Raw genomic sequence first — 27,919 nt, forward strand, 5'->3', positions numbered from 1 at the left:
CCAAATTTGAACTCAGATCTTCCCTGACTCTAGATCCCATGCTCTAAACAATGCACACTTAGCTGTCAAAAAAATCAGCCATCATTTATAAAATGCTTTAGTGTCTTAAAAATGCTTACATATATGATCTCATTTTATCCGCACAACAACGACAGAATATAAGTACTACATTATGTTCATTTTACAGATAAAGAAACTGAGGCAGGAAAGCGGTTGCACTATTTGCCTAGGTTCATACAGCTAGTAAGTGTCAGAAGTCAGATTTTGAACTCAGGTCTTCTTGACTCTATAATATCTCATTTATCCTCAAAACAATCCTGATACATGGATACTATTATTATAATTCCCCATTTTACAGATGAGAAAACTGAGAAAGAAAAATGTTACATGTACTTACTGGAGCTATTACCCTACAAACCACTTAAGTCTTTCTTCTTCAGTTTTCTTATCTATAAAATAGAATCAAATGAGACAATAACTAAGCAAAAATAATAGCTGCATTTATAGAACTACTTCAATGTTTTTAAAAATACTCACAAAATGTTTTCTTACTTTGCCCTGACAACAATCCTGGGATGTTGGACAGATAGGAAAAATGAAAACTGTTGATGGAGAAAAGCATAGTTGCTCAATGCTGATTTTGCCTCCATTTATCTACCAAGGAAATGATTTTTGTCTAAAAGGACACAAAAATGGTTAATAGTGAACTGCTGCCCAATGAGTGTTGCAAAATTCTGGACCATAATATTGAAGAGGAGGCTAGTAAATAAACATGTAAAAAAGGAAGTACTGATCACACAGGTTCAATAGGATTCATTCAGAACATGTCCCGCCAGACTAACCTAATTTCCTTTTTTTTTTTTTGACAGTTATTACATTAAGGAGATCAAGGGAATATTGTAGATACCACTTTCTTCTGCACATAGATGGCACCAATCCTTCCATTGAAGTAAATACCTGAATAGAATTCTGCATCAAAAACTTACTGGCCGTGTAACCCTGGGTGACCTCTCTCAGTCTTAGTTTCCTTATCTGTGAAATGGGGCTACCAACAGCACCTAACTCAGGGTTGTTATAAGGATAAAATGAGATACAATTTTAAATAATATTAAAGCTCTATATAAATGCTAACTTTTAATTGTTCTTAGATTTTTTTTTGCACAGTTACTATTGCTGACTGTATTTTTCTTTATGTGTGTGTGTGTGGTGTGTGTGTGTGTGTGTGTGTGTGTGTGTGGCAATTGGGGTTAAGTGACTTTCCCAGGGTAACACAGCTAGTAAGTGTCAAATGTCTGAGGCTGGATCTGAACTCAGATTCTTCTGACTCCAGGGCTATTGCTCTATCTACTGCGCCACCTAGCTGCCCCATTCTTAGATTTTTTTTTTTTAGCACCACATCTAGAAAAATCTTTTGTGCTATTCTTATGGAAAAGATGGGTAGATATAGACTAGATTAAGCAGTAGTTAATGAAAAAGTAATCTGGGAAGTTTTTGTGGATTGAAAGCGAAATATGAGGTAACAGTATGATCAGTCAATCCAGAAACGAATGCTGCTTAAGCCAGCCTTCCACTCCATCCTCGAAGCAGGTTTTCCAGAGACTGTTCTTGGGAGGAGTTAAGCCATTTGGGCTCTCACTCCCTGGGACTATGGAACCTCTTTTCAACCTGGACATTTTCCACCCTGCCTCTGGTTGCTCCTCCACCCTACAAAGTAGAACACCAGATATTATGTCTTAGAAGTGCTAAGCAGACTCCTTTGCCACTCTATGTTTTACCTTTTGCTCTGAGAAATGTCATCAAATCAATACCACCATTGCCTCTGGAAAGGGGGTGTTAGGTGGCTGCCATATTATTCTGTTCATCATTGTGACTTTGCAGACCATAATTCTTGTCCCTGGATACCATTCTTCACTCTTACGTTTGTATCTGTATTCCCAGAACTTGGCACAGTGATTGGCACAAAGTAATAATGACAGTTTAGTGCTTAATATTTAATATTTCTTTTTATTTGATACCTAATTTATGTTTATGCTTTATAATTTTTTATTTGTTCATACATTAACAGATATATAGTGTCCAAGAATAAGGATGTGAGTCCTTTTCTACTCTGCCCTGCCCACACCACATCTGCAGTACTGTATTTAGTTCTGTGTGTTCCATTTAAAAACTTAGGGCATTAAGAAGAGGGAAATCAGTATAGTAAATGGTCTCAGGTTTATGTCCTTTGAGCATTTGTTGACAGAATTGGGCCTAGAATTCATGATGGGTTTGGAGTTAGGAAACTGTTCATTTCAGTCATGTCCAACTTTATGCCCCTATTTGGAATTTTCTAGGCAAAGTTACTGGATTGCTTTCCCATTTCCTTCTCCAGCTCATTTTACAGTTGAGAAAACTGAGGTAGACAGGGTTAAGTGACTTGCTCAGGGTCACATAGCTAGTAAGTATCTTTGGCCATATTTGAATTCAGGAGGATGAATCCTTTTGATTCCAGGTCCAAAACTCTATTCATTGCTACCAAGACAGGAAGACAGGTTCAAATTTTACCTCTGCCAAATATTAGCTTTGTGATAATTGGCAAGATCCTTAACCTTTCTTTACTTCAGCTTTTTCATCTGTATAATGAGTCATTTGGACTCACTGGTTCTTGGGGTTCCTTTCTCGTGTTGTGAGTTCCAAGAGCTTACTGCCTTTCCCCTGCCATCTTGGCTCCAGCCTGGAAATCCCTTTGGGTTCCTTTCTAGATTGAAATCTGTGAACCAATGATCCTGTGATCTTTTTTCTTTGGAGGGGCCCAGGGTCACACAGCGAGTAAGTGTCAAGTATCTGAGGGCAGATTTGAACTCAGGTCCTCCTAAATTCAGGGCCAGTGCTTTATCCAGTGTACCACCCCTGATCCTGTGATCTTATGCTTATCCTAAAGAATATAAGACTTCGAAGAGGAATGATGTCTGCCTTCAAATATTTAGAAGACTCTGATTATTCCAAAAAAAAAACCAGAGCTAGGAACAATGCATGGAAGTTACAGGTGTGTAAATTTAGGTTTAATATCAGGAAAATATTCCTAACAGTCATCTCAAAGTGAGACAAGGCCCACTCAGCAGGCGGCACTTGTTCTCACTTGTTTGTGGTAGTTGATCTTTCCACTGCTGTGGTCATGGTGCTGCTGATTGATGGGTGGTGTGACTTGATCATTTTTGACCTGGGTTTGATCTTACCCTTCAAATGGACAAGGTAGCACTTCTATCCTAGATGACCTCTGAGGGGCCCTTCACTCCCCAATCCTCTCATTGGTTGGAATGTCTACCACTCATTCTCCACAGATTACCACAAAATGTAGCCTGCCCTCCGTACTTTTTGGAAATGAGATTCCCAGTCTTTGTAGTTCTTGTTAGACTAATTCCTCTGAGAACTTCTGTGGCCTGCTCCAAATGGAAGATCCAGGCTCTGATTACAAAAGAGAGGGAGTGTGTGGCCTCTGGAGGCAGCCCTCTTATCAAGCCTAAATCTCCATCTTTGCACTTCATCCAAGCCACTCTCCTAGCTCTGTCTCCTGGGAATAAGAAGAACTCATCTAATCCCTTTTACTCAAGGTATCCAAGCAAAGGCAGGGGAACTACTTGTCATTTTTCTTGCAGAAGTCCAGCAGTTTGGTCCATATTCTCCCCAAGGAATAGCCAGGGTTGTGAATGGAGTCACAAGATCTGGGTTCTAGTCTTGACTCTTCCATAACTAGTTAAGACAAGCATGTACCCCCCCTTGGACTCAGTTTCTTCATTTATAAAATGAGGTTTTCCGACTAGGTGATTTCTATGCTCCATGTCAACTCTAATATTATGATTCCGTTCTTACTGACATTAATAATATAAGCCCCCAAATCTGCAATATAGCCTAGAGTTAATAATTTGTTTAAATGGCTACTGTAGGTCCCTGTTTTCCATTTAACTAAAATGTGTAGAGCTAGTCTGGCTGCAGTTATTTGTGTCTCAATAACTTGCAGTGTATTACATTATGACCACCTGAGGGAAATTCTCTGAGCACAATTTGGCAATAACTTTCATGCTATTGAGCTGAAGAGAGACACTTTATACTCCTTTGGTGTTCTAGCCCATGCAATAATTGCAATTGTCATTTGAAGGCCCACATAAGAAGGAAGATAGTTGATTTTTACTGGTATAGTAATTTTTTGTTAAACAGCCCCTGTGTCCCTTAGTTTATTCTAGAAACTTTCCATAGTACTCCCCATATGAAGATCAAACACTCTGGGACAAAAGGATTTCCTTGGTCTTTTAAGGATCATTTCAAGCCCAGGTCAAAATGCTCTAGGCACATGCTTCGATGAAATCAATCAAACAACAGCACAATGATTGTGACAATATAAAGTAGAAAGAACAAATACCATGAAACATTCAACAGTGAATGGTTAAAAAATGACAAAAACAAGCATGGCCCCAATCTTGTCTGTCCAGTGTGCTTTGGTGACTAGCTGAAGGGTGGTCACAGAGGTAACGTTCAAAAAGTATGTACAGGTCACACACATGGACACAAAACACCTTAGAGCAGAAGTTCTAGGTTAGGTAATCAGTCTTATGCCAAGTACAAGAGCGGGATAAGTGGTGGAATGGAGAGAGTGTAACACATGGAATTGAGAGTCTGAATCCCACATCAGACACTTACTAGCTGTGTGGACCAGGGCAAGTGACTTACTATCTCTTGCTCCAATTTCCTCATCTGCAAATGGGTTTAATAATAGCAACTAACTCCAGGGCTGTTGTGAGCATCAGATATGAAGTGTTTAGCAAATCTTAAAGTCCAAATAGATGCTACTATAATAATAATGATAATGATAATAATAATAATAATAATTTTTTTTGGTGAGGCAATTGGGGTTAAGTGACTTGCCCAGGGTCACACAGCTAATAAATGTTAAGTGTCTGAGGCTGGATTTGAATTCAGGTCCTCCTGAATCCAGGGCTGGTGCTCTATCCACTGCGCCACCTAGCTGCCCCATACTATAATTATTTTTTATAAATAACACACAATTGAATGTAGAAAGATGGTTCACATATTCTCCATTGTGAAATAAGGAGCATACAGAATTAGTTTCACTGTATATCTAAGGACATATTACAGAAGGGGAGGATGAAATCTTATGAGAAGTATTGCCTCATAAAATAGGAAAATCACTCAAGGGAAAACAGGCCTCTAGAAAGCTTGTCTAAGACCCAACTTAGTCAGCTCGGTCTGAGAATGATGGAACCAGAAGGAGGTTTAAAAAAAAAGATGTGCTAGGTAGCAAAGTGGATAAAGCACCGGCTCTGGATTCAGAGGACCTGAGTTCAAATTTGGCCTCAATCACTTGACATTTGCTAGCTGTGTGACCCTGGGCAAGTCACTTAACCCTCACTGCCTCCCCCCCAGAAAAATCCCAAAACAGATGTGAAAGGGAACAAATCTGCCGTGATAATTTATCACTTTTTTCTCTTCAGTAATACTACATTTCTAACAGCTTAGTATCCAGGGTATTATATGAGGAAGTTTAAATGGCACCAAGGAAAATAAAGTCGAGAAGTACAGTTGAACTTGACCCAGGAGATTTGTTCTAGACAGTATTTGGGGATGATATTCAAGACAATTCAAGGAGAGAAAATGGAATGGAAAAGGAGAATATACATATATGTATATGCATGTGTATATGCATGTATATATATACATATGTGTGTATATATATGTTTGTATATGTGCACACACATATATTTTATTGCCTTCACTTCCTCTCTTCCCACTCACTGTTAAATAACTTACAATCTGTCTTCTGGCCTGGTTTCTGACTCAAATGAAATTTCTTCCTCTAAGGTTATCCCTGATTTCTTATTACTTAAAAAATTATTTTTGGTATCCCTGATTTCTTAATTGCACATTTTTATGGCCTTTTCTCAGTCTTTATCCATCCTGAACTTTCTGTAGTATTTGATACTATTAACCTTTTTTTTTTTTTTTTTTGGCAGGGCAATGAGAGTTAAGTGACTTGCCCAGGGTCACACAGCTAGTACATGTCAGGTGTCTGAGGCTGGATTTGAACTCAGGAATCCAAGGCCGGTGCTTTATACACTGTGCCACCTAGCAACCCGGATACTATTAACCTTTTTAGATACCTTTTTGTTACATCATCATTCATGTGCTTCTCCCTAATGAGGAATGCCACCCAAGGCTTTGTCTTCTGATTTCTTTTCTTTTCTCTCAGCAAATTTATAAAAAGTGACAACTTTATCCAGCCCTACTATTTCTTCTAAAATCCAGACTGGAATCTACAACTACCTTTTGGTCATCTCCAATGGCATTTCCCCTAGGTATCTCAAAATCAACATCTCCTAAGGAGAACTAAGTATTCCTCCCATCCTTCTAGTCACTCGGGATAACAACTTTGGAGTCACCTTAGACTCTATATCTAATTCTTTGCCAAGACATATTGATCCTATCTCTAAAACGCCTCTTACATTTATCCTATTCTCTCCAATTGTACTTTTACCACTCCTCTTCAGACCCTTAGCACTTCTTGTCTAGACTACTGAACAGCTTGCTAATTGGATTCCTAGCTTCCAGTATCATTCTTCTTTAATTCTTCTTATACACAGCTACCAAAATAATTTTCCTAAAATGCAGTTTTGACCAGGCCACTTTCTGGATTAAGAACCTTTGGTCTTCCCCTCATAAACCACCTAGTTAAAAATCCTTGATGAAGTATTTGTCATATCAGTGATTCATTGAGGTGACTGCATCTCTCAATAGAATCAAATGGGGAAATGAGAGAAATAATTATTAATGAACAATGATTTGGGGAGATACAGAGTTCCCCCCTTTTTCTAAAGTTCTTGTTTCAAATGGTCAGTCTCTGGAGGTTGAATTAATTTCTCCCCAATCTTGGTCAGAACCCACCCAGTCTTAGAAGGAATTTAATCTGGGGCAGCTAGGTGGTGCAGTGGTTAGAGCACTGGCCCTGGATTCAGGAGGACCTGAGTTCAAATCTGCCCTCAGACACTTAACACTTACTAGCTATGTGACCCTGGGCAAGTCACTTAACCCCAATTGCCTCACTAAAAAAAAAAAGAAAAGAAAAAAGCAGGAACTTAATCTAAGATAGGGAAGCCAATTGTGCTCTACAAAGGTTTGGCTGGGGATAAGTTCTCTGAATAGATTTCCCAAGGCTAGGCAATTTCAAAGTAAATGACATAATCAAAGTTCATTAGAATATGTCTAGTCCCTCATTGTAATATTCCTTCTCTCATTCATTATTAACTAATCAGAGTTGATTGCCACCCTCTGAAACACCCATCTTTCTTTCTTTCTTTCTTTTTTTTTGTGGGGCAATGAGGGTTAAGTGACTTGCTCAGGGTCACACAGCTAGTAAGTGTCAAGTGTCTGAGGTTAGATTTGAACTCAAGTCCTCCTGAATCCAAGGCCAGTACTTTATCCACTGTGCCACCTAGCTGCCCTAACACCTATCTTTCTAAAGGTATATAAGCAGTGAGCCTATTTCCATGATTGTCTTTGGCATTTGAGAGTGCCTCTGGCCTCTTTTATTAATAAAATGCTAGCATTATTAATAAAATGATTAGTTACCCAGAAAAAAGAACCTTTGGTTGCTTCCTCTGCCTATAAAATAAAAGGCAATAAAATATGTCTTGAAAGCTGAGGAAAAAAAATTCCTTCTAAGACCTTTACAATGTGGTTCCAGTACACTTTTCTAGACTTGCCCTTGACTACCCTGAACACACTCTACATTCCAGCATAATTAGCCCACTTATTGTTTCTTGAATTTATCATTCTGTCTCTGTCATCCATGCTTTTGCATGGGCTATTTCCCTATTCCTAGAATTTACTCCTTCCTCATATTTGCCTCTAATATCCCTAACTTTCTTTGAGGATTTTTTTTTCTTCATGCTCTACCTCTGAAAGAAACTTTTCCTGAAGTGCTTTGATAATGCTCTTTCCTTGCTCAGTCCTACATCTTATATTCCCCACACATCCTGAGCTCCTCGAGGGCAGGGATTGTTTGTAGGTGTCTTTGTATCCTCAGTGCCTTGCATACAGTAGGTGTTTAATTATTGCCTGAAAAACTGGATTGGAAAATAGCACAATATTACTCTAAAAAAAGACAGCTAAGATGTTATCACTATAAAATATTTATGAGAATGGTATAGGCCTTTCTTGGCTTCCCCATGGCCCATTACTGCTAGTTCCTTCCCTCTGAGATTGTCTTCCATTTATACTGTATATACCTTATATGTACGTAGAGGTTTGCATGTTGTCTCCTCATGTGGAATGGGAACACAGCTGGGGGAGGTGGTGCATGCCTCTAATTCCTACAATGCATGGCTGAGGCTGGTGAATCTCTTGAGGCTCAGGAATTCTGAGCAGCAATGTGACTAAACTCAATGGGTATCCACACTAAGCATGGCATTAATGTGGTAATCCTTCGGGAGTGGATGGCCACCAAGTTAACCAAGGAGGGTCAAACTGGGTAATGTCAGAAATGGAACAGGTCAAGGCTTCCATGCCTGTCAGAGTGGGAATGAGCCAATGAGAAACCATTGTACTTCTAACCCTCCTAAGATAAGGAGATCTAGTCTAAAAAATGGATGGTAGGGGCAGCTAGGTGGTGCAGTGAATAAAGCACCGGCCCTGTATCAGGAGGACCTGAGTTCAAATCCAGCCTCAGACACTTGACACTTACTAGCTGTGTGACCCTGGGCAAGTCACTTAACCCCAATTGCCCTGAAAAAAAAATGCTCTAAAAACGGATGGTAGCTCCCTGAGGAAAGAAACCAGTTTTTTCCTTTCCTGAATCCCCAGGAGATAGCACAGCACCTATCACATAGTGGGCACTTAAATACTGCTTGTTGACTGAATGACATAGGTACATGCATCTAATATAGTTATTCCTGATTAAAATATGAGAAGGAAAGAAGTAGGCTTTTGCAGATTATAGTCTTAGTGTACAGAATGTATCTTTATAGTCACTTAACTGACTGAAAGGTATAGAAAAAATAAAATATCACCATGCTTATGGTCTTTTGAATATAAGAATATTTGACTCAATAGAGTGAAAGAGAGCCTTACAGGCTCTTTCCTCAACAAGGCATTTTCCATGTGTGTGTTAAAGAGTGTGTAAGATTTATTCATAGATACGACAGAGATAAATGTCTTTGGTGTTCTGCTGTATCAACAGCAAGTATAACATAAGAAGGGAAGTCATTTGCCCATCCAAGGTTTTCATCTTTGGCAAGTGATGCCTTGAGTAAAGTGCAAAAGCAAGAATTCCTTAGATCTCAGGATGTTCCCTACATATTTCTTTTTTTCTGAAGACATTATTATTTAAATCAAATCCTGTAACATTACAGGGCTTCCCCAATGATTACCACGTTCCCTTCAGAGCAGATGAGTAATCCACCGAGGAAAAACTAAACTGATGATGAATGAATTCTCTTAGGTTATGGCATGCAATTGCATGGAGAGTCCATCGAATCAATTCATTGGTATACACACATATGTGTATATGTATCTACATTGTAGCTAAGGGCAGCTAGGTGGCACAGTGGATACAGCACTGGGCTTGTAATCAGGAAGACTCACATTCAAGTGTTCAAATCACACTTACTAGCTATGTGACCCTGGGCAAGTCACTTAGCCCTGTTTGCCTCAGTTCTTCACTTGTAAAATAAGCTGGAGAAGTAAAAGCAAACCACTCCAGTGCCCTTAAGCTAGGAAAATTCTAAATGGGATCGGGAAGAATCAGATATGATTGAAACTACTGACCAATATGATGTATGTGTGTATGGACCTGTTTTTATACAGGCACTGCAAATGGCTCACAGTCTTGATTGCATATTAGAAACTGTGTATGACTTTCAACAGTCCTAAGTGGTTCTCTGACACTGAAATACATCTTTTTAACATCAATATTTTTCTACTGATGCTATATGGCTTTGAATGTTAGAACACTTCAGGTTTCAAAGAATCAAAATGTCAAGAGGCCTAAAGGGAAATTAAAAGACATATCATAGGTAAGAAAGCTACAGTCCATTCCCATCAATGACACATACAGGAGACATTCTTGTAAAAGTTGTCATCAAGGGTATGTGCATGAGCAAAGGGTAACAGATGGGCAGCCCAAGTGTTGCACAGGTGCTTAGGAAATACTAAAAGGCACAGAGGGAGGCCTCCAGTATGTTAGGTAGAGAGATTCTCTCTAGAGGTCTTATTGACAAAGACATATATTTTTTGGACATGGATAATAGGGGAATTTGTTTTTCTTGACTACACATATTTCTTACAAGGCTTTTTTTTCTTTCTTTAAATGGGACAGTAGGAAAGAGGGAAAATAAATATATTTTAATAGAAAAAATAAATTAAAAGATAAAAAAGAATCATAGAGTATGAAAAGACATGGGTGGGTTGTCAATCTATGCTGATGGAAAGAATCCCACAGTGATTAATCATTCAATCAATACGAATTTACTAAGTGCTCACTATGCGCAAGGCACAGTGGTAAGTGCTGGGGATATAAAGAAAATGAATGAAGCAATCCTTACTTGTAAGGAGCTTATTATTCTAATAGGGGAGACAACAAGCACGTGTATGATATGTATATATGTATAGATATAATATAGAAATTAAAAAAATAAAATATATACATGTTCATATATAAAATATATAAACATATATAAAATATATGATATAAAATTAAAAATTAAAAATACAAACATATGGTATACATAGTATATTTTTATGTATGTGTATATATATATATATATATATATATATATATATATTGACATATACTACAGAGAGTAAATACAAGGTAGTTTGGAGAGGGAGGACACTAGCATTGAGGGATTCAGGAAAGGACTGCTAGAGGAAGTCGTCCACGGATTCATTGCTGCACACCAGACCCAAAGTACCCAGAACATAGAACCCTCCAGGAAACAGGCCTTGGCTGGAATTTTCAGACAAACAGCATAAACTGAGTCCAAAGGCAGTGGTCGCATCGTGGTCTGATTCTACGGATATTGTCACTGCCTGAGTGTGTCCGGTTTTCCTCTGTAGACCCTTACAAACAAGATAAATGGCACTTCAATGGCTCCTTCCCCCAAGAAACACATACACGTGTGACATGGCCACTTAGAAGACACCACTGAGAGCCACAGAGAACTCATCTAACACACAGAGACCAAACTGACTCTGTTGGGATGCTGCTTTGGAGACTGCTTCCAGTTCCCACAATGGCATCAGGGCTTCCTTAGCACAGGGGCAGGCTCATGCCAGACAATAAAATGACTGACTGACTCACTTGTATTACATATTCTCCTACTCTAGAATGGTACTAGCCAGTTTTCCAATACCAGTGGTATTTTGCCATTTAGGACTTCTTTTAAACATACTAGAGTTACTAATTAGATGATGCAGTGGATAGAGCACTAGACTTGGAATCAGGAAGACCTGAGTTCAAATCCAGCCTCAAACACTTGCTAGCTGAGTGATCCTGGGCAAGTCATTTAGCCTCTCTTTGCCTCAGTTTCCTCTTCTGTAAAGTGGGAGAAAATAACAGCATCTGTGTCCTGGGGTTATTATAAGTATCAAATGAGATAATATATGTGAAGCACTTTGTAAACCTTAAAGCACCATATAAATGCTAGCTTCATTTTAATTGCATTTAATCAAGTCTAAAACTTAAGCAAAAGAAATTAATTTCTTATGGTGGGATTTTAAGCACCAGAGGACTTGAAACTGGAAGAAACCATGTAGTAAAATATTTTTTTCACAGATGAGGAAAAAAATAATCCCATAGAGGTTAAGTGAATTGCATAAAATCACAGTATCAGAGTTGAGAACTCAGCACTCCATACTTTGCCATAACTTTCCTTTTTTATACTGGTTGCAGTGGTGAAGAGGTAACAAAAGATTGCTGGCTTAGGACCTAAGGGACCTAGGTTCAAATCTGCCTCTGACACTCACTATCCAAGCGACTTTGGGTAAATGACTTAACCTCTCTGGGTTTCAGTTCACTCATCAGTAAAATAAGAGTGATGTAAAGGGGTTAACAAATAGTCTCTAAGGTCCCTATCAGCTAAAAATCTATTATTTTCCGACCTTTCCTGGTCCACTTTGTCATAGAGGGGAAGGGAAAAGAAACAATATTAAGTCTTAGTGTTGGTGTCATAGAAATAACGAAAAAGAGGTTTTATGGTTTGTAAAAGGAGGGAGGACAAGTGTTTGAAGCTCTATTTTACATTAAGAGTATAGAGGGAACAGGTCGGGGACTATGTGTGTGGAACACTGCATATGAGGTCAAAATTTGTTGAAGGATTAATTTTGCTGAATTTTCCCTTCTCCCTCCTTACATTTTGTTGTTGTTATTGTAGAGAATGGCTCTCTATTATGAATATATCAGCTGCAAAGGCAGTGGATACATCAGAAGGAATCAGACTACATTGTGACCAGTCTTCAGTCCTCAAGTAAACTGCTTGGCTGAGGCTTTTACTCTAAGGAGTTATCTGCTCCACCAACTATGCCTGGCAGGCATCAATGAATCTTAACCTGAAGCACTGAGAAGGATATCGTGGAAAATGTTGTTGTTCAGTCGCTTCAGTTGTGTCCAATTCTTTGTGAACCAATTTGGGGTATTCTTGGCAAAGATATTGGAGTGGTTTGTCATTTCCTTCTCCAGCTTTTTTTACAGATGAGGAAACTGAGAAAAACAGGGCTAAGTGACTTTCCCAGAGTCACATAACTAGTAAGTGTCTGAGGCCAGTTTGAAGTTAGGAAGATGAATCTTCCTGATTTCAGGTCTGGTCCTCCATCCGCCGCATCAGCTAGCTACCCATTGGGAAATGTAGGTTATATAAAAATAAAAGATATCAATATAATTTCTTCAAGAAGTAAAAAGTGAAAAGAAATCTTAGAGTCAGAGCTGCAGGCAGTTTTATAGTAGGCATCCTCACTTCTCCTAAATTCCTTAGGTAAATTAAATTCAAATTAGCACTGTTCACCCAGCTACCAATTGTGCCCAGTTAATAAAACAGCTGCTGCATTTCTCTTCTGGTGGAATATCTGTATTTTTACAAACTTCTCTTGAAAAACAATTCATAAAGTCTTTTTTTTTGGTGAGGCAATTGGGGTTAAGTGACTTGCCCAGGGTCACACAGCTAGTAAGTGTCAAGGGTCTGAGGCTGGATTTAAACTCAGGTCCTCCTGAAACCAGGGCCAGTCCTTTATCTATTGTACCACCTAGCTGCCCCTCATAAAGTCTTTAAAGGTACACCTGCAAAGGTGCAATGGGAACCACAAGGTTAGGGAAGTGGCCTCACCTCTCTCAAATTCCTAAAAAATGAAGAACGCAAGTCACCTGGAAGCACAAAGAAAAAAGAACATTTCCCAAGTGACTTGATGTTGCCCTCTCTTTCCTGAAGCCTCTTCTTGTAGGTTAAGCAAGGACCAAATAATAATGGGTAGAAAAGAGGCCTAGCTGTTCTGCTTTGCTATTCACCACCACACAGAACAAATGCACGAGGAAGAAAGTGCTCTGATCAATAGGAGCGTCCACTGAACAGAGAGAATTCTGCTCTCTGCCCACCTTCTAAGGAGGCCTTGACCCTGAATCTCTGGTATGGAAGAAATGAAAGAAATTACGGGGGAGTTGTTATCAAGGAGAGGAAGGTGGAACACAGGTAGACTCCCTCCTCTTTAGGAATGCATCCACAGTTCTCAAGCAGAAGTCAAACGGGTCATGATTTCAGGAAATAAGGCTGTGACAGAGCTGTTGAACAGCCCATCTGCAGAACAGTCTGTGTCTAGTCCAGGTGTGAACAGCAGATGGCACACGCCACCCTAAATATAGTATCCAGAGACACAGATTTTTCTTTCCTTTCTATTTTCTTGTAGAAAAACAAAATAATAATAATTTTAAAACATTGTTAGTATTTCTATAACACATTAAGCTTTGCAAAGAGTTATACAAATATTGTCTCACTTGAGCCTTATAACAACCTTGTGATGAAGGCGCTGTTATCACCCTCATTTTATAGGTGAGGAAACTGAGTCTATGAAAGATAAGGAGACTGCTCAGGGTCATACAGTTAGAAAGCTACATGAGAAGATAGTACGAAAGAAGAGTGTATTGTTCTATTTATATTTGTTGTTCGGTCATTTTTACTCATTTCTGACTCTTTGTGACTCTATTTGGGGTTTTCTTGGCAAAGATACTGGAGTGGTACGCCATGCCCTTCTCTGGCTCGTTTTACAGATGAGGAAACTGAGGCCAGAAGGATTAAGTGACTTGCCCAGGGTCACACAGCTAGTAAGTATCTGAGCCAGATGTGAACTCAGGAAGGTGAGTTTTTCCTGACTTTAGTCCAAGGTCAACACTAATAAGTTCGACCCTGGTGTCAATCTCTTCTGATTCTTCCAGGAATTTGCCTGATAGGTAGTAGACACTTGATGAATTCTGCTTGACTGATTAATTAGGTTTATCCCCCCTTCTTCTTATGGTCAGTCTCTCCTTATGTGGTTTCTATGAGATTTAAGTTCTTATCCTTAAAAATTCCTTTATTTGTTCCTGCTACCTGCGCCCCCCCCCCCCCATACATATAGTTCTCTTCCCTAGGTAGTCTGGTAGCACAGTGCTGGACCTAGAGTCAGGAAGTTCTGAGTTCAAATTTGAACATTTGCCAGCTGTGTGATGTTGGGCAAGTCATTAGCTTATCTGAGCCTTAGTTCCCTCATCTGTAAAATGGGGATGATAATAACACCTGGGAAGGAAAAAAAAAAGAATAGGGAAGAAGGGGGAAAAAGGGAAAGACAGGGTCAAGGGGGGACAGAAGAAGGAAGAGAGGAAAGGAAAATGGGGAAAGAAGGGAAGGAAGGGCAGAGAAAATGAAAGAAAGAAAGGGGAAAAGGAAGGAAGTGAGAGAGGGAAAGAGGAAGCCTATATGGCTTTCTAAGCGTGCCTTTGTGCTTTTGAACTAATTTATAGTATCCCAGACTAGCATAAAGCCTCAGAGATCAGTCTAGTACAGACCAGTTAACAAATCTGCAATCCCCTTTATCTAATGCCTTACAGGTTATATCCTGGTTTCTGCTCAAATATCTCATTATCTAATGAGGCAGTTCCATTTTTCATTTAACTCTAATTGTTAGAAAGTTTTTCTTTATATCGAATAAAAATATATTTCCCATTAGTTTCTCCCCATTAATACTAGTTTTACCTTCTGGACCTATGCACTTTGGGAAATGAAAAAATAAATCACAAAATATTAAAACCAATTCAAAGAATGTATGTCTATGCGTGTGCGCGAAAGCATGTGTACAAATTAAACAAAGGTACTCACTGATGATGGTGGCCTCACAATCCTCTAGACCTTGTCCCTGTGATAAAGTATCTTATAAAATAGATAGTTTAATTCCATGCCCTTTCTTAAGGTCTCTGAAATGCTAGAGTGGGTATAGCATTCAGAGCAGGTGTCTCTTACCAAGTCAGCAGAATGGGGGGCAGCTAGGTGGCACAGTGGATAAAGCACTGGCCCTGTATTCAGAAGTACCTGTGTTCAAATCTGGCCTCGGACACTTGACACTTACTAGCTGTGTGACCCTGGGCAAGTCACAACCCCCATTGCCCCACAAAACAAAACAAAAAGTCAGCAGAATTTAGGTGTAGGAGAAGAAGGAGGAAATGAGGGGTGTGCTGGACCCAGCTTAAATCAGAGAGATCTGATAGCTAAATTTTTAGACACCATTTACATCTCAGAAATCTACTTGATTTATTGTTCTGTTGACTGTCTAGACTAAAGAAAGTGATGGAGAAAATATTAATAATTCTGATTAAATTTAAAAGTAGGGACAGTTAGGTAGCAGTGGATAAAGCACTGGCCCTGGTTTCAGGAGGACCCGAGTTCAAATCTGGTCTCAGACACTTGACACTTACTAGCTGTGTGACCCTGGGCAAGTCACTTAACCCCAATTGCCCCACAAAAAAGTGTATTATGTATAAATCTTTATTTTTTTATTGGAGATACAGTTATTAAACATCTACCAATGAATCCTAGAAGGAATGTTGATGATTTGCAATTATTTAGCATGTTGTTGAATTCAATACATGAATTTTGAGGTGTTCATTAATTTTCTGATGTCATATGACCATAGACTTTGAGGTGGAAGGGACTTTACTAATGCAACCCCTTGATTTTACAGATTAGAAACTAAGGCCAAGAGAAGTCAGTTGACTTGTTCAAGGTTATACAAGTTGTAAGTGGCAGAATCAGGCTGATACCAAATGAGGTTGTGTCCATGCCAAAACAGCGCGGTGGATAGGGCACCAGACTTGGAATGATGAAGTCCTGGGTTTAAATCCTGCTCGTGACACTTAGAAACTGTCACCCTGGGAAAGTCCTCTCACCTCTATATGCCTTAGTTTTCTATAAAAGGAGGGGTTTGGATTCAGTGGACTCCAGCTTTCCTTCTACCTTTCAATCTCTTATTCTCTGAGACTATGATTCAAATCCAATGCTCTTTTCATAATCCCATCCCCTGGTCCTTTCAGTTTCCAGGCATGATGACATGTTCAGGGATGGCAGTGGGCTATTAACACTCTTTACCTGACTTGGTTTTCAAGTTCCTGTTGCCTACCTCAGAAATACCACCTCTTCTCCTCTTCTGGAAGTCTCAGTAATGCCAATGGGAATTAGTTCCACAGATTACAAGCAGTCTAGGGCTACTATTATGAAAGATGAGACATCACAAGACTTTTCCAAGCTTGCAGGAGTCAGGAGATTTCATTTCCCTCCAGACCAAAATCAATACTGAGAGTGGAGATGTATGAGCATTTGAAAATTATTGTTTGTCAGGCAGAAAGGATCAACATTTGGGTTTTTTCCCTCTGTAGGCCAATTGAATACAAATTTCATTTCATTACCCTCCAATATGCCACAGGGTACCCCAATCCCTCTGTCTGAAGATATGATTGTGGGAAGCATTAAAGAAATTAAATCGTGAGAGTTAAAGCATAAACTGTAGATCCAACTCTCCCCTCAAATCACAGGAATTAGATTTGGAAGTGACATTAAAGATCATTTAGTCCAATAGATTCATTTTATACATGAGGAAACTGAGTCTCAGGGAGGTTAAATGAGTTCCAATTAAGAAATCACAGAAGCAGGCCCTTTGATGCCACTTTGAGAGCTTTCTACCCTGAGAGGCCTGTGTCGAAGTAAAGTATGTACATTTCAAAACAATTTATGATTGGAAAAACTAGTTTTCAGGTAACATGTATGTGTTTTAAGGGGAGAATGTGTTCTGATTTTCAGGATAAAATGGGAACCCTGTTTTAACCTTTGGGTATTTAAAAAATTTCCTTATTTTTCCCTATGTCCCAAGGGAAGTTGAACAGTCAATTATTAGATAGGAATGGGAGTAGAGTATCCACAAGCCTGCCCTGCAATCCAAGAGAATCCCTGATTGGCCAGCAATAGGGAATTGTAGAAAGGACCACTAAGTTTGATTCACATTGTAAAAGATGGTCAGTATTGAGGTCAGCAAAAGGTATATGGGGAGGAAGATACCATTCTTTTCTGGAGACCTAAGGAAGATAGAATTGGCAGTATCAGGTGCTTGGTCTGAAGAGTTTATCTTCGTCCAAGCTAAGCCTAAAGAAAAGTTTCTTTAAAAATTAGGTTAGACAGTCTGAGGTATCCTCCACTTTGGAACTGGGCAGCTATGTTGGTTGGGTTATTATTATTATTTTTTTGTTTCTTCTGGTGATTTCATTAGTATAGATCTCTTAGTGGTAAAGAAATTCCTTTTGCCAATGCAGATCAGAAACTACTGTAATCATAGAAGTTACTTGGAATGTTGAGGAGTCAAGTGATGTGACCAGAGTCATATATAACCTATATGTGCTGGGGTTAAGACTTAAGTCTAGCTCATCCTACCACCAAAGCCACCTCTCTACTATCTAGACTATGAAACTTCTTTTATATATACTATAAATTACCTTATTCTTGTAATTTTGTTTCTGTATTAGTGGCTGAATATGCTCCTTGGTATTATTAATAAATCCTAGAAAATCCTACTCTTCTTGTTTCTTGTCATGGTGTGTGTGATCAGATCATTATATCTAGAGTTTAAGGTCTTTTGATGTCATCTAATCCTTTCCCTGCCCCTGGACAAAGAAACTGAGGCTCACAGAAGGGAAGGGACTCATTCAAGATCAAGCAGGTGGTAAATAGCAGAGAGCTAATGTCTTAATTTAGATAGATTTAGAGCTGCAAAGGACCTCAGAGGTCATCTACTCTAACTTATTCATGTAGCCGATGAGGAAATTCAGATCCTGCTGCTATTCAAGCCTTGATTGATGCTAGGACTCTCCCTCAGCCTCCTCTACCTCTGATTGGAGGGCAGAAAAGATGGATTCTTCAGCTCCTTCCACTCTGCATTTGCTCTTCTGCTGGCATCAACTCCATGGAAAAAGCTGCTGCCTCTGCACTGAGGACCCCTTAGGATTGCCCCCACTTTCTTGCCTTCTTGTGTGTGTTTGCTCCTTCCATTAGATTGTAAGTTCCCTGAGGGCAGGGACTGCCTTTCTTTTTTTATTAATTGTATCTCCAGTCCTTAGAACTGCTTCTGGAACATAGTAGGTTCTTAATACATGTTTAGTAGAATGAAATGGATTGGAAGTGACTTGCTCAAGGTGATAAAGGTAGTAAATGATTTAAACTCGGCTTCAATACTTTTTCAGTGCTAACAGACTGGTTCGCTATGTACTATACTTCAGGAGAAAGGGGGGTGGGTGGGAGGAGAGGACTCCTTAGAGACTGAATGCAGTAGATCTCGGACCCCAGAAAACAAGGAGGCTTTCGGTCCAGAGGAGGACTAGACGGTTCACTACTTCTCAGCTCGGTTTTCAGTAATTAATGAAAGAATGAAAATGAGAATTTCTGGATGCCAAAGCAAAAATCCCTCTACTCCAGTTCAGAAGAATATGAAAAACCCTGAGAAGCTGAGATGAGCAAGCACAGGGATTCTGGTTCAGCCGCTTCACCACCTGATCACGTTTTATATTACATCGCACACCTGAGCTCCGAATAACTCCATCATCTTTGGTGGTGTAATTAAAATGCTCTCACGGGCAATTGAAACCGACTTTTCCCATGGATGGCGTTAGGCCCAGAAGGAAAACAAAAGGAAACAAAACAAAACAAAGTTTAAGAAAGCAAACACTCACGAAAGGAATCTGGTCTCCTCGTTGGAGCTCCCCACTCAGGTCTGCTGGTCCTCCCGCTAGAATAAAGGATACGAAGATCCCTTCACCATCTTCTCCGCCCACAATGTTAAAGCCCAGCCCTGTGGAGCCTTTGTGGAGGACGACTTTGCGAGGCTCGCTGAGGAGACAAAGGACATTATTTAGAGCCGTGGTTGATTAGGAACCACGCTGGTTATCTTTTTCTTTTAGACATACTGGTGTACTCTTGCCCACAACTAGCTAGCTACACATATGTGTATCTAAGTGTATATCTCTATGTAAATTATCGATCTATATGTGTGTACATAAAGTAAGCCAGTATATTCAGTCTTAATCTCTTTCCTGAACTGCATTACCAACTTAATTTCAGATGTTTCAAAATGCCTGTATCATAGACATCTCAAACTCCTTCAAAACTCTCAAATCTCTCCCTCTAACTTTCCCCTTCCCAACTTCTGTAATACTATTAAAAAATACCACCATTTTCTCAGTCACCCTGCCTTGAAACAGTTGTCATCCTTTACTCACCCAACTCGCCCCACCCCAACATATCCAATCTGCTGTTAAATCTTGATGTTTCTACCTTTACATCTCTTGTATACAGTGTTCTTCTCCTCATCCACCTAATTACCCTTCTGATGTTGGCTCTTACTATTTTGTCTAAAGTACTGCAATACCGAGCTGCTTGGTTTCGCTCTTTCAAATCTCTTCTCCACTCCAGTCTATCTTTTGTTCAGCTGCAAATGTGATTTTCCTAAAGTGCAGGTCTACTGTTGGTAAAGCTGTGAAAAGATTCAACCATCTGGAGAGCAATTTGGAACTATGCCCAAAGGGCTATAGAACTGTGTATCTCAGAACCCAGGACACCAAGGAGGCTGTCAGTCCAGAGGAGGACTAGACAGTTCACTACTTCTCAATATGGTTTTCAGTAATTAATGATAGAATGAAAATGAGAAGTTCTGGAGGCCAAAGCAAAAATCCCTCTACTCCAGTTCAGAAGAATATGAAAAACATAGGCCTACATACTGTTTGAAACATGTGATCACCTTTGCACTGGCAATTCCCCTTCTGATCCAGCAATACCACTGCTAGGTTTATATCCCAAAGACATCCCCCAAAAGAGAAAAAGACCTATTTGAACAAAAATATTTATAGTAGCTCTTTTTGTGGTGGCTAAGAATTGGAAATCAAAGGAATGTCCATCAATGGAGGAATGGCTAGACAAGCTGTGGTATATGATTGTAAAGAATTAATTGTTATTTGAGGTTTTTATGACCCCATCTTTGGCTAGAATTAAAAAAAAAAAAAAAAACCCTTGACACATGCACTGGCCTCTGGGGCTCTGCAAATGCATGGTGCTCCACCCACTGGTTGCAGCATCACCATGGTGCTGGCACCTCTGTCATCACCACTTGCTGACGCCTACATGGGGCCTGGCAAAAGTATATAATGATTGGAAGCCTAGTGAGGGCAAGTCATGTGACTGTCAGAGCAGCCAGCAATTGCTGGGGGCTGTGTTGTCAGCCTGGGGTCTGCTGGGAAGAAGGAAGGTTTTTTTCGCCATTCTAGCTTGAAGCTGGAAGGCGACAGGACGCTGCTGTGTGTTCCAGATGATTCCTGGGCAGTGGTGTTCAGGTTGTATAATTCCCTTTCCCCATTTTATTTCCTTTCCTGTGATCCTACTGATCCCATTTGTTTTTTTTTTTAAGTTCAGTCTTGTTAAATAAATCCTGCTCTGTTTGAGGGAGGCTGTACATCTCCTTCCTTGCCCCAAAATTGCAGTGAGACACTTAGCTAACACTCCACAATTAAAAAATTGATCCCCACATGAATGGTGATGGAATATTATTCATGCTATAAGAAATGACAAGCAGGATGATTTGTAAGAAAGGCCTGGAAGACTTGTATGAACTGATGTATAGTGAAGTGAGCAGAACCCAAGATAATGTTGTGCATAGGACAGCAATATTGTTTGATGAAGAAGTTTGAATGCTTTATTCTCAGCAATTAAGCAATATAATGATCTAAGACAATCCCAAAAGACTAATAATGAAAGCATACTATCTACCTGTAAAGAAAGAACTGATATCAACTGAACACAGACTGAAGCATGCTATTTTTTACTTTCTTTCATTTTTTCTTTTATTTGTTTCTTGTACAAAATGATTAATATGATAATGTTTTACATAATTGCACATGCATAACCTATATCTGATTGTTTAAACATCTCAGGGACAGGGGAGGGGAGGGAGGGAAGGAGGGATAAAATTTGGAACTCAAAACTATAAATAAAATTGTTTATCATTATTAAAAAATTAAAAAAAAAGTGCAGGTCTGATCATGCTATCTTCTTACTCATCAAACTCCGGCGACTCCTAGAGAGTCACCTTTTGTATCAAACGGAAAATCCTCTGTTTGGAATTTAAAGCCCATTCACAACCTGGCCCCTTTCTACTTTGTCTAGTCTTCTTAGACTTTACTCTCCTTCACACATGCTAAGATCCAGCTTACACAGGCTACATACGGTTTGAAACACGTGATCACCTTTTGCACTGGCAATTCCCCATTCCTGAATATGCTCTGCCTCATCTTCTCTCCTTCCTAACTTTCCTGGTTGCATTCAAAATTCAGCTTAATTCTCATCTTTTGCAGGGGGCTTTTCTGGTTCTCGTCCCTCCTACTCTCCAATTCTTTCCTTTGAGATCATCTTCGATTTTGTAGGAATCTTGTTTTAGCAAGTTTTCATGTTTCTTCCTCCATTAGCATATGAGTTCCTTGAGAGCAGGACACCCTTTTGGCCTTTCTCTGTAGACCGGCTTTAGTTGGCTTTTAAGAGCAATTTTAATATTTTCAGTGTGAGCATCTATACCTCGGAAATTGGTAAATATTACAAATCAGGGCTTTATTGATTGTTTTGTTGATTGTGTAGACTTAAGAAAGTGATGGAGAAATGTTAATAATGAAAGACTAAACTTAAAAGTGTGTATGAATCATTTTTTTTTCCTTTTGGAGAGCCTGGTTGTTAAACATTGAAAATTCTGCACCCCCCCCACCGCCCCCCAACATTGCAGAAATGCAGTAGAATGCCCAGGAAATGAAGTCATCCCCAGATAAGAGGCCTGATGACAGGGAGACTAATGACAGCAACATTATCAGCAACAACAACAACAATGGACATTTATTTAGTCCTTATGGTTGGCAAAATACTTTACGTTCATCATCTCATTTAAGTCTTACAATTTTAGGTAAGTTACTTTTCCTCCCTGAGTCAGTTTGTTTTTTAAATCTGTAAAATGGGCACCTTAAAAATCAAGTAACCTAACCTCTTCATTTTATACTAAAGGATACTGAGATCGAGAAAGGAAAAGTGGCTTTCTCAGTTATACAGGGAGTAAATAACAGCTGGGGCTCAAATCTACATAATCTGACTCCAAAGCCATCAAATATAGACATTAAATACAGACAAATGTAAGATCATTTCTTATCATCTTTTTTGACCTTGATGCTAAATTTAACATTGCTGACTACCTTCTCCTAGAAACTTCTCTGTATTTTTTGTGTCATCCTAACTCTCTCCTGGTTCTCCTACTACCTATTTGACAGCTTTTTTTGCAGTCTCCTTTTCTAGTTTACCACCCATATCATGCCCCCTAATTTTGGGGGTATCCAGAGGCAGCTAAGTGGCACAGTAGATAGAGTGCCAGACTAGAGTTAGGAAGACTCATCTTCCTTTGTTCAAATCCAGCTCAGACACATAATAGCTATGTGACCCTGGGCCAACTCCCTTAACCCTATTTGCCTCAGTCTTCATTATCTATAAAAATGAGCTGGAGAAGGAAATGGCAAACCATTCTAGCATATGTGACAAGAAAACTCCAAATGGGGCATGAAGAGTTGGACACAACTGAAAAATGACTCAACAACAAAAAGAAAGGCTGTGCCCCTGACCTCCTTCTCTTTCTATATTCTCTTATTGGCCTCATTAGACCCCAGGGGTTTAATTATATCTCCTAAATTCTAGTCCCACACGACCAACTTCCTGTTGGACCATTTAAAAAATGAATGTCCATAGGTACCCTCAAACTCAAATGTCCAGAACATACTTCACTATTCCTCCCCCATCAAGCCTCCAAGTTTTCTATTCTGTAGAACTTTAATTATTCTGTTAGAGATATTATTATCCTCTCAGATTCCCCGATTTGTAATTTTGGGATTATCCTTACTTTTTTCTCACTCCACATATCTATTTTATTTTATTATAATTTTAATTTATTTATTAATTATTCTTGCAGTGCAATGGGGTTAAGTGACTTGCCCAGGGTCACACAGCTAGTAAGTGTCAACTGTCTGATGCTGGATTTGAACGCAGGTACTCCTGAATTCAGGCCGGTGCTTTATCCACTGTGCCACCTAGCCGCCCCTCACTCCACATATCTAAATCAATTAACCAATATTTTAATATTCGAAGTCAACATCTTTTGCATCCAACAGCTTCTTTCTACTCACACAGCTACCACTTTGGTTGAGGCTTTCAGCTCCTTATTGCAGTGACCTCCTGGTTGGTCCCCTTGACTTAAAACTCTCCCTCTCAATCCCAATTCCAGATAGAGCTACCATCAGTTCTTTTTTAAAATTCCCATTTTTCAATTACAAGCATTTATTTTTCTTCATTCTATTCCCTCCTCCTCTCCACCCCAACTAGAGAGAAACTCCCCCAACAAACTAGAATGAGAGCTGTAACAAATATTCACAGTAAAAACCAAACCAAATGAAAAACAACTCAACAAATTCCTTTTCTGGCTATGTCCAAAAATGTATGACTCCATTCTGCATGTAGAATCCATTAATTCTATGTTAGGAGGTAGGGAACTTTTTTCATCATTTGTACTCTGGCAACATGATTGACCAGATAGAGATTTTCTGAAAGGAGTAGATCTGACTACACCATATCGCTACTTAATGAGCTCTGCTGGGTCCCCCTTTGCCTCTAGGATGAAACACAACTCCTCTTTTTATCTTTTAAATCTCTGTACAGCCTGGCCCTAAGCTAGGTTTCCACCTTTCCCAATTTCAGGATTTATACACCATTCTCCACCCTATAATCTACAGTCCAACAAAATTAGGCTTCTCACTTTCTCACACAGGACACTTCATCTTCAGCCTCTGTCTTGGTGCTGGCTGGCTCCAGTACCTGAATGGACTGTCATCTTCCTTGGAGACTCCCTCACTTCCCTCAGGAGGCAGCTCAAACATCACTCACTTGTAGTCTTTCCTGACCCTAATAACTTGTGACCACACCTCCCTACCCACCTTCTAATTTTATTGTTCTTGTTTGTTTTCTATTCTATATATATTTATTCTGAACATACCCCATACATATAGTTGTCCCCATTTTGTTGTTATGATGAGAATTTAATACTAACATGTGACTTAAAAATTCTTTTTATTTTTTTGTGGCTATTATTTTATTTTATTTTAATTTTTTTGTGGGGCAATGAGGGTGAAGTGACTTGCTCAGGGTCATACAGCTAGTAAGTGTCAAGTGTCTGAGGCTAGAATTTGAACTCAGGTCCTCCTGAATCCAGGGCCAGTGCTTTTTCCAACCGAGCCACCTAGCTGGCCCCCTGTTGTGTGGCTATTATTGACAACTGGGTGGTATAGGCAGTTTTAGAAAAAGGCAGGAAATCAGCTTAAGTGGCCACTGCATGCTGAAACACTGTGCTAAGCACTTTACCAATATTATCTCATATAATCCTCACAATAAACCTGGAGCTAGGTACTATTATCCCTATTTACAGTTGAGAAAAACTGAGGCAGACTATTATTGGCAGCTGGGTGGCACAGGAGGGAAAGTGCCGGGCCTGGAGTCAGGATCTTAGTTCACATCTAGTCTTAGATAGTTACTAGCTATGGACCCTGGGTGAGTCACTTACCTCTGTCTACTTCAGTTCCCATTTCTGTAAAATGGAGATAATAATAGCACTTATCTCTATGGCTGTTGTGAGGATCTCAAATAGGGTAAAATTTTTAAGTATCTTTGGAAAACTTAAATCTTTATGTAAATCCTATTATTGTTATTATTATGGATTTTTGAATAAAGTTTATATTATCATACTGTTCAATAGTACCATAATAATTCTAAAATTAAATGATTTTTTGAGATTTCCTGTAGGAGGAATGCATATAATATACATAGTATAATGGAATATAATGTAACACAATGCCACATCACATGATATAATATAATACACGTGTATGGACCAATTTTTCATCTCTATACACTTCTTTAACCATGATGTTTTCAGAGGTTAATGCAACAATGTCTATATCAGTCTTGTGAAACCTGTGTCATTCATTTTCAGTCTTTTCAATTTCCTTTTAAATGTGACTTTCAGTGTGAATCATGGGAAAACCTTCAGTAGCTGGGAGTTGGGAGTGGCGCCCACATTATTTGCTTGTGGATGTCGCCAGGCGGCAGGTGGCAGCAGCAGCTCCATGCTGGTAATCTGTGTTCTCTGGGGATGATGTGGGCTGGCAACACTGATTGGAGGGGTTGTAATACAGGGCTGTTGTGGCCTGTTGTTTTTCTTTTAGGCCATATGGCCAAGGGGCTGAGGACCAGAAAGGGATGTGATTAATTATTTATGCCTTTCCCTGAGCAGACTGTGTTGGCACTGAGGCTTGAGCATCTGGGACCTCGACAGCTGATTCCGGTCAGTGCAACAGGTTCTTACTGAGAACACTCGGCCTTCAGCTGGTAGTTCTGGGGAATGAAGTCTCTGTTGGATAGCCAGCCCTAAAGGGTACATTTTTATCTACAAGCAGGGCAGGGAAGACAAGGAAACCTGGGACCAAAAAGCAGTATGTTCCTGTGGTGAAACAGAAAGAATACTGGATCTAGGATCGGAATTCCTGGATTCAAGGTCTGGTTCTGCTTATCTCTATCTGGAGAAATAGCTTGGTGTATAGGGTAACAAATACTGGAGACTTGGAATGGAAGCCCAACGCTGGCACTTACTGCCTGCATGACCATACAGAAATCATTTGACCTCTCTAAGCCTAAGCATCCTCACATCTGTGAATGGGGATATATTTCCATGGTAGTAAAGGAAAAAAAAAACCTTTGTAACATCTCTGTTCTTGTATGTGGAGAGTGGAAGGAAAGTGGTTTATCTATTCGGCAGTTATGACTACTGTGAATAAGCAAGGACCTGAAAATATAATATTCACTGTTCTAGTTCAAAATCTACCACTCATTAGCTGTGTTACCCTGGACAAGTCACCTTATCTCTTGTTTTTTTTTTAATCTATAGAGTAGCAGTTCTAAATAATTTTTCAGGAGGATGGTTTGGGGAAATAAATGATGTGCCCCAGTTAAGAACATGGGGCAGCCCCATTGTTCATTGAGTCAGCTACCTCAGTATGATGGATCAATAAACAACCATTTATTAGGCATCTGCTACATCCCAGGTATCATGCTAGGTGCGAGGGATGCAAAGGTAAACATGAAAGAGTTCTTGCCCTCAAAGAGATTATATTACATGGGTAGAAAATTACATTTCATTATATATGGGAGACAAGAAAATACAGAATATGCACAAAGTAAATATAAAGCAATTCTGGGAGAGGGCAAGAAAGGCCTTGTGTAGGAGGTAGAGCTTAAGGTCATCATTCAATTGGGAAGCATGGCATTCCAAAAGGCTGAGAGAGGCAAGGAGAGACAATATTATAGATGTAGGCAGAGGTACAGAGACAAAAGATGGGATGTTGTCTACAGATAAAAGGAAACAGCATAGTTTGGAAGGAAGGAAATCAACTTATTAAGTGTCAGGCCACTGTGCTAAGCACTTTACAAATATTATCTCATGATCCTCACAACAATCTGAAAGATAGGTGCTATTATCTCCATTTTACATTTGCAGAAACTGAGGCAGACAGAGGTTAAGTGACTTGCCCAGGGTCATACAACTAGTATCTGAAACAGCATTTGAAGTCAGGTCTTCCTCATTCCAGTTTCAGCCTGTATCCACTGGAGCATCTAGCTGGCCTCTGGAGTATTTGGAATATTAAAGGGAAGTAATGTGAAATAAGTCTGGAAGGATGTTAGGGGTGGGGATGAAGTGGAGAGGCAGTCAGATTACAACGGGATTTAAATGACAAGCAGAGAAGTGGGAATTTATCCTGCAGGTGATCAGGGTCACTAAAACTTCTGAGGGGAGTGATGTCATCAGACCTGTGCATTAGGGATGCTCATTGGCACCTGTGTGGGGCATTGATCAGTCAGGGAAAGTCTGGATTCAGAGGCCACAATAGTAGGTTCTTCAGTCATTCAGGTGAAAGACACTGGGAAATCTGAGAAGGTAGTGACCATGTGAATAGAGAGAAGGGGAAATTAATACAAACTGGTGTTCAAAATAAGGAGGTGTCTGGTTGCTTTCCTATGCCCTGCTCAGAGCCTTTCTGGAGTAACGAGTTTAGTTTGGGGTGCCACCTTTCAGGGAGATCAACTGTCAAACTTCCTCAGAAGACAGCAGCAAGAATGGTGCTCATCTCTGAAGGAATTTAAGTAAGCTTCCCTTGGAGGAAAAAAGAAAGAAAGAAAGAAAGGAAGAAAGGGAAGAAAGGAAGGAA

General features: G+C 39.6%; 1 protein-coding gene across 11 annotated transcripts in view; it reads right to left on the minus strand.

The window, feature by feature from the left end:
- DLG2 (discs large MAGUK scaffold protein 2) overlaps nt 1–27,919 on the minus strand; it is a 2,692,860-nt gene that overhangs the window by 500,679 nt on the left and 2,164,262 nt on the right. For all 11 annotated transcript variants that reach the window (XM_043992745.1, XM_043992737.1, XM_043992735.1 and 8 more), the window contains one exon: nt 19,271–19,427. In XM_043992745.1, coding sequence (XP_043848680.1) covers nt 19,271–19,427 — 157 coding nt within the window. The remainder of the gene's footprint in view (nt 1–19,270; nt 19,428–27,919) is intronic.

Source organism: Dromiciops gliroides, chromosome 3 (assembly GCF_019393635.1).
Source record: "Dromiciops gliroides isolate mDroGli1 chromosome 3, mDroGli1.pri, whole genome shotgun sequence".
In the NCBI taxonomy this organism is placed as follows: domain Eukaryota; kingdom Metazoa; phylum Chordata; class Mammalia; order Microbiotheria; family Microbiotheriidae; genus Dromiciops; species Dromiciops gliroides.